This window comes from Salvelinus alpinus, chromosome 4 (assembly GCF_045679555.1).
Source record: "Salvelinus alpinus chromosome 4, SLU_Salpinus.1, whole genome shotgun sequence".
NCBI classification, from domain to species: Eukaryota; Metazoa; Chordata; class Actinopteri; order Salmoniformes; family Salmonidae; genus Salvelinus; species Salvelinus alpinus.
In genome coordinates this window covers 3316120-3328334 of record NC_092089.1, presented here as the reverse complement: position 1 = coordinate 3328334, position 12215 = coordinate 3316120, and the positions used below count along the sequence as shown (strand labels likewise).

At 47.5% G+C, this 12215-nt stretch overlaps 2 protein-coding genes across 2 annotated transcripts in view; one reads left to right on the top strand and one right to left on the bottom strand.

Annotated features, from left to right (window-relative positions):
* Positions 1 to 357: 357 nt before the first annotated feature.
* LOC139572766 (protein S100-A1-like) lies at positions 358 to 4763 on the top strand. Its single transcript, XM_071395523.1, has 3 exons — positions 358 to 470; positions 3750 to 3915; positions 4034 to 4763. Exons 2-3 carry the CDS (start codon positions 3751 to 3753, stop codon positions 4193 to 4195), a joined length of 327 nt encoding a protein of 108 aa, XP_071251624.1. The 5' UTR covers positions 358 to 470; position 3750; the 3' UTR covers positions 4196 to 4763.
* Positions 4764 to 7129: 2366 nt separating this feature from the next.
* LOC139572765 (neuronal acetylcholine receptor subunit beta-2-like) overlaps positions 7130 to 12215 on the bottom strand; it is a 50259-nt gene continuing 45173 nt past the window's right edge. Inside the window, exon 6 of the mRNA XM_071395522.1 lies at positions 7130 to 11059. Coding sequence (XP_071251623.1) covers positions 10907 to 11059 — 153 coding nt within the window. The 3' untranslated portion in view covers positions 7130 to 10906. The remainder of the gene's footprint in view (positions 11060 to 12215) is intronic.

The following is a 12215-nucleotide window of genomic DNA, read 5'->3' as shown; positions in this document are numbered from 1 at the left end:
TAATGTAAATGTGATCATCCTGAGGTAGTGATGTGGTGTCATGTCTGACAGCTTTTATGAAGGATGGATCTTATCTGTCCATCACAGGAAGGCAGGTGTCCGTCGTGTAAACGGAGAAGGAGGAGAGGAGACGGGGGGATGGGACAGAGAATAGGAGCAACAGGTGGAAGAAAAGAGGGATGGAGGAGGATGAGAGAGGCGAGGAGGGAGAGAGGCGGAGTGGGAGGAGGGGAGAGAGGCGGAGTGGGAGGAGGGAGAGAAGCGGAGTGGGAGGAGGGAGAGGCGGAGTGGGAGGGGGGAGAGAGGCGGAGTGGGAGGAGGGAGAGAGATGGAGTGGGAGGAGGAAGAGAGGCGGAGTGGGAGGAGGGGAGAGAAGTATTTAAGAGGCTGTCCATCTCCCCCTCCTCACCGTTCTTCGTTACTCTCCCTCTACGTGTCCAACAGCAGGCCAGCACTCCTCCTTTGCTCAGGTAAGGAAGAAAGGTTGACTCAGGAATTAATGCCGTTTTCAGCAACAGGCAAAACAATTCAGCCCTTTTGCTCTTCAGGAGGTAGTTCTGTCTAGCACGGTAAAATGTGTAGCAGATGAAATATATTTCAGCTGTTTGTGATCTAGAGACAATAATACAAAGTTTGCGTTGCTGTAACCCTAAACAACGTCAATATAACTCTTACAGAAAGGGGAAAGCACACAGCCTGTACTGTAGACTTCACTACTCTGTGTTTGGTGATTTCATGTCTATTCCCTGGTCTATACCAGTGTGATGTTAGCCTGTATAGAGTTTATGACCTGTTGTGTTTCCTCTGTCCTGACCTCTCTCTTCTTTTTCTTCTTTATTTTCTGTTTATGTAAATATCTTGCTCAAAGGAGGCAAATCTATATTTTTCCTAAACAAGAATGACCTCAGATTTCTGTTGGGATAAAGTGAATTTGATACAGTGTAAATGTAATTGTAGGGAAAGAAGTAGAGTGGTCAGGGAAGAGGAGTGGGAGAGGTGGAGGGGTGGTGGAGGTAAGATGGAGAGGTGGGGAAGGGATGGGGAGCGAAGGGAAGGTGGAGGGGTGGTGGAGGTAAGATGGAGAGGTGGGGAAGGGATGGGGAGCGAAGGGAAGGTGGAGGGGTGGTGGAGGTAAGATGGAGAGGTGGGGAAGGGATGGGGAGCGAAGGGAAGGTGGAGGGGTGGGATAAAGAGATGGATGGGTGGGATGGAGAGATGGATGGAGAGATTGGGGTGGGATAAAGAGATGGATGGGTGGGATGGAGAGATGAGGGGTGGGATGGAGAGATGAGGGGTGGGATAAAGAGATGGATGGGTGGGATGGAGAGATGAGGGTGGGATGGAGAGATGGATGGGTGGGATGGAGAGATGAGGGTGGGATGGAGAGATGGATGGAGAGATGGATGGGTGGGATGGAGAGATGAGGGTGGGATAAAGAGATGGATGGGTGGGATGGAGAGATGGATGGGTGAGATGGAGAGATGGATGGGTGGGATGGAGGGATGGGTGGGATGGAGAGATGAGGGTGGGATGGAGAGATGGATGGAGAGATGGATGGGTGGGATGGAGAGATGGATGGGTGAGATGGAGAGATGGATGGGTGGGATGGAGAGATGAGGGGTGGGATGGAGAGATGGAGGGGTGGGATAAAGAGATGGATGGGTGGGATGGAGAGATGAGGGTGGGATAAAGAGATGGATGGGTGGGATGGAGAGATGTGGGATGGAGAGATGGAGGGGTGGGATAAAGAGATGGAGGGGTGGGATAAAGAGATGGAAGGGTGGGATAAAGAGATGGAGGGGTGGGATGGAGAGATGGAGGGGTGGGATAAAGAGATGGATGGGTGGGATGGAGAGATGAGGGGTGGGATGGAGAGATGGATGGGTGGGATGGAGAGATGGAAGGGTGGGATGGAGAGATGGATGGGTGGGATGGAGAGATGGATGGGTGGGATGGAGAGATGAGGGGTGGGATGGAGAGATGGATGGGTGGGATGGAGAGATGGAAGGGTGGGATGGAGAGATGGATGGGTGGGCTGGAGAGATGAGGGGTGGGATGGAGAGATGGAGGGGTGGGATAAAGAGATGGAGGGGTGGGATAAAGAGATGGAAGGGTGGGATGGGGAGATGAGGGGTGGGATAAAGAGATGGAGGGGTGGGATAAAGAGATGGAGGGGTGGGATAAAGAGATGGAAGGGTGGGATAAAGAGATGGAGGGGTGGGATGGGATGGAGAGATGGAGGGGTGGGATAAAGAGATGGAGGGGTGGGATAAAGAGATGGAAGGGTGGGATAAAGAGATGGAGGGGTGGGATAAAGAGATGGAGGGGTGGGATGGAGAGATGGAGGGGTGGGATAAAGAGATGGAGGGGTGGGATAAAGAGATGGAAGGGTGGGATAAAGAGATGGAAGGGTGGGATGGGGAGATGAGGGGTGGGATAAAGAGATGGAGGGTGGGATGGGGAGATGAGGGGTGGGATAAAGAGATGGAGGGGTGGGATAAAGAGATGGAAGGGTGGGATGGGGAGATGAGGGGTGGGATAAAGAGATGGAGGGGTGGGATAAAGAGATGGAGGGGTGGGATAAAGAGATGGAAGGGTGGGATGGGGAGATGGATGGGTGGGATGGGGAGATGAGGGGTGGGATAAAGAGATGGAGGGGTGGGATGGAGAGATGAGGGGTGGGATAAAGAGATGGAGGGGTGGGATGGAGAGATGGAGGGGTGGGATAAAGAGATGGAGGGGTGGGATAAAGAGATGAGGGGTGGGATGGAGAGATGGAAGGGTGGGATGGAGAGATGGATGGGTGGGATGGAGAGATGGAGGGGTGGGATAAAGAGATGGAGGGGTGGGATAAAGAGATGGAGGGGTGGGATGGAGGCAGGGTGGTGGGATACATACACCTGTCTTCTCTGTTACCAACCATCCAGTCCAGCTCAGGTAGAGAGCAGCTCAGGTTCCTATGGTCCCAGTTCCTCCTGTACTGGGTTGGACAGGACAGGACAGGGCTATAGGGTTAGAGACAGAGTTAGAGCTGGGTGTGTTTCTACCTGGTGTGAGTTTCACTCTTATCAGAAGGCGGGGGTTCACATATCCTGCTCACTATTACCTATCTCCTTTCCATCACAGTGTCTCAATGTGGCTCCCCACAGATCCAGGATCAACTTATCCTTAAGTGGGGAAACTAACCATCAATCATCATCATACTCCATGGCTAACTGTCTGGGGCTTTAGTAATGTAGTAGGGCTCTTGGGGTTTGTAGTTCTTCAGATGTTGGGTAGGATGACTTTATACTTGTGACTAATTCAGGAACTAGACAGGGTTGAGGAACAAGCAGCTCTCTCTCTCTGTCTATTCATCCATCCCTCTCTCTCTCGTCCTATCTGTCCTGCCGTGCTCAGCAGACATGGTTATTGCTAACTCAGTTGATACTGTGTCTCTGTAACAGTGGAGGCTGCTGAGGGGAGGATGGATCATAATAATGTCTGGAATGGAATGATATCAAACACGTTTTTTGGGGGGTGTTTCATGTGTTTGATATCACTCCATTCCAGCCATTATTATGAGATGTCCTCCTCTCACCAGCCTCCACTGCTCTCTACAGTGTGTTTGACTGATCCATCTGATCCTGGCTCAGCTTCCATGAGAAAATACACACACTCTGCACAGGCTACATCACTTGATGTCCTACTACAATGTGAAACACCTACTCATGATCCTAACCATGTCTATTGTCTCTCTACCGCTGTAGTATGTCTAACCCTACCAACACAGAGAATGTGTCCACCTTGGAGACCGCCATGCAGCTGATGATCCAGACCTTCCATAAGTATTCTGGAGACGAGGGCGACAAATACACCCTGAGTAGAGCAGAGCTCAAAGTGATGCTCTCTGCAGAGCTGGGCAACTACCTGGGGGTAAGGAGATTCACACACACACAGACACACACGCACAGACACACACACACAGACACACACACACAGACACACACGCACAGACACACAGCGTAAAAGTCTTCCTCTCTCCCTCACCCAGAATGCCCAGGACAAGGAAGCAGTGGACAAGGTGATGGGGGACCTGGATGCCAACAATGATGGAGAGGTGGACTTCACTGAGTTTGTTATTCTGGTGGGGGCTCTCACCGTCGCCTGCAACGACTTCTTCCTGGAGTACAACGACAAGGGGGAGAAGAAGTGAACACAACACACACATGTACACTCACACACATGTACACAACACATATCTATGCTCTCTCTCTCACACTCACTCACTGAGGAGAGGACGATCAAATCAAATGTATTTATATAGCCTTTCTTACATCAGCTGATATCTCAAAGTGCTGTACAGAAACCCAGCCTAAAACCCCAAACAGCAAACAACGCAGGTGTAGAAGCACGGTCATTATGAGACATCTCCACTCAAATCCTGGCTAGGCTTAATGTCTACTGTTTAATAACAGAGACCTACACACACCATACATACCACACACATGCACACACACACTCAGATGTTCATAGATGCATCGTGGCACATTGGGCAGTGTGTTTTGTGTTTAGTGTGTGTGCCGTCTCGATCCAAACCAAACCCAACACCCAGAAGTTTATTCCAGAGTGAAAATGTGGAGAGTTTAAGTCATCATTAATAACGGTCATTGTTGAATATGTGAATATAATTTCTCTCTCTTTTCATTCGTTTTGGAAACCCCCTGTTCATTTTTCGTTCATTGTTAAACTGTTCCTCCTCGATAGAATAAACATGACATTTAACCAAAGCTTGTCGTGGAGTATTGTTGTGGTTTCTGGATACGTTGTGTGTATGTTTGGGATATTCCTCATTTTACCCAGTCTCTCTGATGGATGAGAGGAGTAGTAACACAGTCTGGCCACCAGATGGGAGCAGAGTGAGAGACACTCCAGGGATGGACTTTTGTGTCTGTGCTGCACTTCCATTAACTTAATCAAATCACATTTTATTGGTCACATACACATATTTAGCAGATGTTATTGCGGGTGTAGCGAAATGCTTGTGTTTGTAGCGCCAACAGTTCAATAGTATCTAACAAGTATTTCACAACATATACATACACATCTAAGTAAAGTAATGGAATTAAGAATATATAAATATATGATGAGCAATGTCAGAGCGGCATAGACTAAGATACAGTAGAATAGGATACAGTATATACATACGAGATGAATAATGAAAAATGTGTAAACATTATTAAAGTGACTGGTGTTCCATTATTAAAGTGGCCAGTGATTCCAAGTCTATGTAAATAGGGCAGCAGCCTCTAATGTGCTAGTGATGTCTATTTAACAGCATTTAACAGTCTGATGGCCTTGAGATAGAAGCTGTTTTTCAGTCTCTCGGTCCCAGCCTTGATGACCTTTTTGGCCTTCCCGTGACATTGGGTGCTCTAGGTGTCTTGGAGGGCAGATAGTTTGCGTCGGGCAGACCGCACCACCCTCTGGAGAGCCCTGCGGTCGCGGGCGGTGCAGTTGCCGTACCAGGTGATGATACAGCCGACAGGATGCTCTCAATTGTGCATCTGTAAAAGTTTATGAGGGTTTTCGGTGCCAATCCAAATTTATTTAGCCTCCTGAGGTTGAAGAGGCGCTGTTGCGCCTTTTTCACACCAGTGTCTGTTTAGGTGGACCATTTCAGTTTGTCAGTGATGTGTACGCCGAAAAACTTGAAGCCTTAACCTTCTCCACTGCGGTCCCGTCGAGGTCATTCTGAAGGATATTACCTGAATAGCCTAATATTTTACGTTACCACTGATACCAACAGTACCTGGATGGCCTGACAGTGACAGATCCGTTTCATCCATACCTTATGAAGATCTGTGAAGCTTCACAATGAGCTCTATAATCTGTCCAACAACAGATCTCAGAACTGTGTTCCACGCTGACCCATCTTAGACTGTCTTCTCATTTTTAAGATGTTCTTCCTAAAGTTGAATCCAAAGCCAACATTACTGAATATTAAACCTTTAGAATTAGCAGAACAGACAAAATCCCTCAGGAAACAGATATTCAGGATGGTGGTAGTCTATACCAAATATGGAATATTTCCATTGTCGATGAAGACTGATGTGGTACAGAATTGTAATGTGATAGGAATGCATTAATCAAACATTCCAAATGGTACTACAACACATATGCAAACACACAATCCTGTAAATGTGCACATACAACAGTTGGTTGGCAGTAGGAAGAACTTGAAATTACCTTGAAACAGGCCTGTTAGTACAGTAATAGTTTATTTTACTGTAATGCTACAGCACTTTGAATCAGGTTACTGGCCATAATGTTTGTTTTACTGTAAACCTACGGCTCTTTGAATCAGGTTACTGGCCATAATGTTTGTTTTACTGTAAAGCTATGGCTCTTTGAATCAGGTTACTGGCCACAGTGTTTGTTTTGCTGTAAAGCTACAGCTCTTTGAATCAGGTTACTGGCCACAGTGTTTGTTTTACTGTAAACCTACGGCTCTTTGAATCAGGTTATTGGCCATAATGTTTGTTTTACTGTAAAGCTACAGCTCTTTGAATCAGGTTACTGGCCACATAGTTTGTTTTACTGTAAAGCTACAGCTCTTTGAATCAGGTTACTGGCCACAGAGTTTGTTTTACTGTAAAGCTACAGCTCTTTGAATCAGGTTACTGGCCACAGAGTTTGTTTTACTGTAAAGCTACAGCTCTTTGAATCAGGTTACTGGCCACAGAGTTTGTTTTACTGTAAAGCTACAGCTCTTTGAATCAGGTTACTGGCCACAGAGTTTGTTTTGCTGTAAAGCTACAGCTCTTTGAATCAGGTTACTGGCCACAGAGTTTGTTTTACTGTAAAGCTACAGCTCTTTGAATCAGGTTACTGGCCACAGTGTTTGCGTGGGGGGGAGGGGGGGGGGTCAGCAGCATTAATATTAGAAAGACAGGAAATGTTGTTTTCTTTTGTGTGTTTTATGTGACCTCAGGGTAATTCCAGTACAGTTCCAAATGTGTGTGTGTGTGTGTGTGTGTGTGTGTGTGTGTGTGTGTGTGTGTGTGTGTGTGTGTGTGTGTGTGTACGTGTACGTGTGTGTGTGTGTGTGTTTGTGTGTGTCAGAAGAACATACAACAGAAACAGGATGTTGAACTGAACTTACAACCTTTATTGGACTGTTTAAGATGCACAGGAACACAGCTGTGAGCGGTATGGGAGGACAACGCTCTCCTCTGAGTGGGGAATGGAGAAACAGACAGAGACAAAGAGAGAGGGACAGAGGAGACAGAGACAAGAAGAAAGGACAGAGGAGAGAGAGAACAAGGAAATGATGGGGAGAGAAGGAAGAAAAGAGAGGGGTGGAGAAACGGGGAGGAGGGAGGGGATGGACAGCATTCTGTTTGCGTCTCACCTCTACAGCCAGGTCCTGAAGGGAAAGAGAGGACTCCACTCCACTCACACTCCTGGGCCTCTCCTGGGGATGTCCTGGGGTTCTTCAGGGGATGTCCTGGTGTCACGCCCTGACCTTAGAGATCCTTATTATTCTCTATGTTTGGTTAGGTCAGGGTATGACTCGGGTGGGAAAGTCTATGTTTTCTATTTCTTTGTTTTTGGCCGAGTGTGGTTCCCAATCAGAGGCAGCTGTCTATCGTTGTCTCTGATTGGGGATCATATATAAGTTGTCATTTTCCTTTTGGGTTTTGTGGGATCTTGTTTTCTGTTAAGTTTCTGTGCCTGACAGAACTGTTCGCTTTCGTTATTTTGTCTTTGTTATTTTGTTTTGGTATTATCAATAAAAAGACGATGTACGCCTACCACGCTGCATCTTGGTCCGGTCATTCTACAAACGAGAGCCGTTACACCTGGGGTTCTCCTGGGCCTCTGCTGGGGATGTCCTGGGGATGTCCTGGGCCTCTCCTAGGGTTCTCCTGGGGATGTCCTGGAATATCCTGGGGATGTCCTGGGCCTCTCCTGGGGATGTCCTGGGGTTCTCCTGGGCCTCCCCTGGGGATGTCCTGGACTACCCCACTGTGAAAAGCCTGTGTCCCACAGAGTGACGCAAGGTCATGGAAGGGGATCACTCAGGATGGCAGTTAACACCCAGCTGGAGGTATATTGTGCTGGCTGGCTGTCTGGCTGTCTCTGTGTGTGTGTGTGTGTGTGTGTGTGTGTGTGTGTGTGTGTGTGTGTGTGTGTGTGTGTGTGTGTGTGTGTGTGTGTGTGTGTGTGTGTGTGTGTGTGTGTGTGTGTGTGTGTGTGTGTGTGTGTGTGTGTGTGTGTGTGTCCAAATCCCACCCCACCAGGACCTGTTATTGCCAGATTCAGAGGGAGGAGGGACAGAGGGATGGAGAGAGATTGACAGAGGGAGCATAACATGAGGAATCTGTCGTTCCGAGATGGACAGAGAAGAGGGGAGGAGATGTAAAAAGGAAGGAGGGGGCTGAGAGAGCAGGAGTGAGGGAAGGGAGGTAGTTCTTCAGTGTGTAGGTGTGCTGGTCATTACCCATTACCCAATCAACTTCTATACTACAGATGTCCAGGGAGAGAGAGAACGAGGGGGGATGGAGGGAAGAGGTGAGACAGCGTGGGAAGTAAGCTCTCTTGCACATTGCGACGCACAGATATGATAATGCGGTGGGCAATGAGTACACACACACACTCATCAGACATTAAGTAAATGAACCTGGCCCATTACTGTAATAACTATAGGTGGCGTGTGTTCTGACAATAATAATAATACAGCATTACACACCGTTACACACTGGGGAGAGTCAGCTACAGAGCACAACACAATCTGAGAGAGGCAGGACAGGAGGCGGAAGGAGGAGAGGAGAGAGGGGGAAGGAGGAGAGGACAGGTGGGGGAAGGAGGGAGGACAGGTGGGGGGAGGAGGAGAGGAGAGAGGGGGAAGGAGGAGAGGAGAGAGGGGGAAGGAGGAGAGGACAGGTGGGGGAAGGAGGGAGGACAGGTGGGGGGAGGAGAAGAGGAGAGAGGGAGAAGGAGGAGAGGAGAGAGGGGGAAGGAGGAGAGAGTGGGAAGGAGGGGAGGACAGCAGGGGGAAGGAGGAGAGGACAGGAGGGGGAAGGAGGGAGGACAGGTGGGGGAAGGAGGAGACGAGAGAGGGAGAAGGAGGAGAGGAGAGAGGGGGAAGGAGGAGAGAGTGGGAAGGAGGGGAGGACAGGAGGGGGAAAGAGGAGAGGAGAGAGGGAGAAGGAGGAGAGGAGAGAGGGAGAAGGAGGAGAGGAGAGAGGGGAAAGAAGGGAAGGACAGGAGGGGAGGACAGGAGGGGGAAGGAGGAGAGGAGAGGGGGAAGGACAGGAGGGGGAAGGAGAAGAGGACATGAGGATGAATGAGGAGAGGGGAGAGGGAGAAGGAGGGGAGGACAGGAGGAGTAGGAGAGAGGGAGGAAAGGAAGAGAGGACAGAGAGTGAGACACTGTCTTACTCTGATAATGAGAATCACAGTGTTGACAGAAATGAACATTTGTGCAAACATTCATAACACACAATAGCTTATGTTTCATGAGAAAACATCCTTATTCCAACAATACATATCATCTGTCAGTTCTATATTCGACCACCCAATTTTGTGCAATCATGGCTCAACTGTAAAAGGAGGGAATTTACTCCATCTTGGCTCAACCCAATCTCAGTTTCCTAGGAACTTACTGAATCTAGACTCATCCCCTTGCAACTGCACCCGATGGCACAAGCTCCTTTATCATTCTCTCAGGCTGAATCCCAAATCACCCCCTTCGCCTGGCCCCTCGGCCCTCCACTTGCGCGTTCACACGCGCCTCCGCCATTTGCACAAGTGTACTAAAGCTGAGGGAGTGAAAATGATGGGGGCGTAGGGGCTAATTAGATCCTCCTATAGCCACTTCGACCTAGCCAGCACGGATGCAGGCTACAGAGCGAAGTACTATCCCGACACTCACTGCTATATGTTTGAAGTTAGCACAATTGAATTGTAAAAAAATGGAGAGGCGTGTCTAATTATATACCATGTGCATGTGTTTATGTCTGATTCAGAGACTGGTCCTGAAGTTGATGGGTTTATTGATCCCATCGCCACTCTCTGGAAGTCACCCTCGGAGCTTCAACATGTGACAGCGGACGGAGTTGGTAGGGGCGAGGGGGCGGTTTGGGATTCACCATAACTACTTCATCTCAATCCATCTAACTCTCTGTCAATATCCCTCTTTCATCTCTCTCCTTCACGATCTGTCTCTTCTACACATATAGTGTTAGCGTACACGTCACAGGCTGTGTAGTACAGGTAATATCACATTCTTGTTTAAAAGCCTAGAGAATCATACAACAAACCACTGCACCCTACCTTTCTATCAGGAACAGACACGGAGAAATTGCAATAATATTCAAAGCTATACTGTGGTACACTGCTATGTTATGGTAAAATATACTGTACTGTACTATCAGTTGGCTTAACAGAAGTGGCTTGGAAAAACAATTATGAACCTTGACAACCCCCCACTTGCCTTTACATTTTTCTGATTGGTTGACACAGTTTCCAATCAAGGTTCTGTTACTGAAGCATTAAGTTCTGTACCAGTTGAAGGTGCGACGATATACTCTCAGTAAGCTTGCACAGTCAGCTTGGAATGAAGAGCATTGATTGGCTGGCGTAGCGTTCTACAGGATGTCAAACAATTTAGAGATTGTTAGGGATAACTCCACCTTCCTCTGGGAAAAAGGGAAGAGTTGTCCATCCATTTATCCCTCCTCTGGAAACAGTTCAATAGAAAGGCTATAAAGGTTAACAGGTGTGGCTTCTGTCCAATTTAGTTCCACAGACTTAATAAAACCCACTTCCCCTGCTGGGCAGGTCCCTCCCTCCTGCCCCTGTCCTGCTGTGCTGATTGGGTCGGGGCGGTGTCCATCGATGCTGCTGGGCACCTGGTTGGTCAGCCATTGGTGTTGGTGATGGTCTTGGCAGTGTAGTTCTGGAACAGTGGCTGGAGGAACATCCCGACCGTTCCGGACACACACACAATTATAAAGATCCACAGGAAGAGACGGTCGATCACCATGGCAACATACTTCCAGTCCTCGCTCACCTGAAGAGGGTGTAGGCAGAGGTTTACATAAGTACAGTGCTTACAGAAAGTATTCACACCCTTTGACTTTTTCCACTTGTTGTTGTGTTACAAGATAGGATTAAAATTGATTTAATTGTCATTTTTTGGGAACGATCTACACAAAATACTCTAATGTCAAAGTGGAAGAACAATCCTAACATTTGTAAAAAATCTATGAAAAATAAAACCCTAATATACAGTATCTTGTTTACATACGTATTGTAATGACCCTGGGTTTATGAGCGCGGATATCAACTCTGCCGCTCGACCATGCTTTTGGGGCACAGTCGATAGCGCGCTGGACTTCGGGCTAGAAGGTTGAGGGTTCGAGACCTGCTCCTTGCTGTTTCATTACAGTATTTATCCCCCTGAGTCAATACAGTACATGTTATAATCACCTTTGGCAGCGATTACATCTGTGAGTCTTTCTGTGTAAGTCTCTAAGAGCTTTGCACACTTGGATTGTACAATATTTGGCCATTATTCTTTTAAAAATTCTTCAAACTCTGTCAAGTTGGTTGTTGGTCATTTCCAAGTCTTGCCATAGATTTTTTGACCTTGGGTTTTAGGTTATTGTCCTGCTGAAAGGTGAATTTGTCTCCCAGTGTCTGTTGGAAAGCAGACTGAACCAGGTTTACCTGCTTAGCTCTATTGCCGATGACAAGCATACCCATAACATAATGCAGCCATCACCATGCTTGAAAATATGAAGAGTGGTACTCATTGATGTGTTATGTCGGATTAGCCCCAAACATAACGCTTTGTATTCAGGACAAAAAAAGTATTACTTTAGTGCCTTATTGCAAACAGGATGCATGTTTTGGAATATGTGTATTCTGTACAGGCTACCTTCTTTTCACTCTGTTATCTAGGTTAGTATTGTGGAGAAACTAAAATGTTTTTTATCCATTGTCAGTTTTCTCCTATCACAGCCATTAAACCCTCTAATTGTTTTAAACCATTGGCTTTATGGTAAAATCCCTGAGAGGTGTCCTTCCTCTCTGGCAACTGAGTTAGGAAGGATGCCTGTATCTTTGTAGTGACTGGGTGTATTGATACACCATCCAAAGTGTAATGAATAACTTCACCATGCTCAAAGGGATATTAGTTTTACCCATCTACCCTTCTTTGTGAG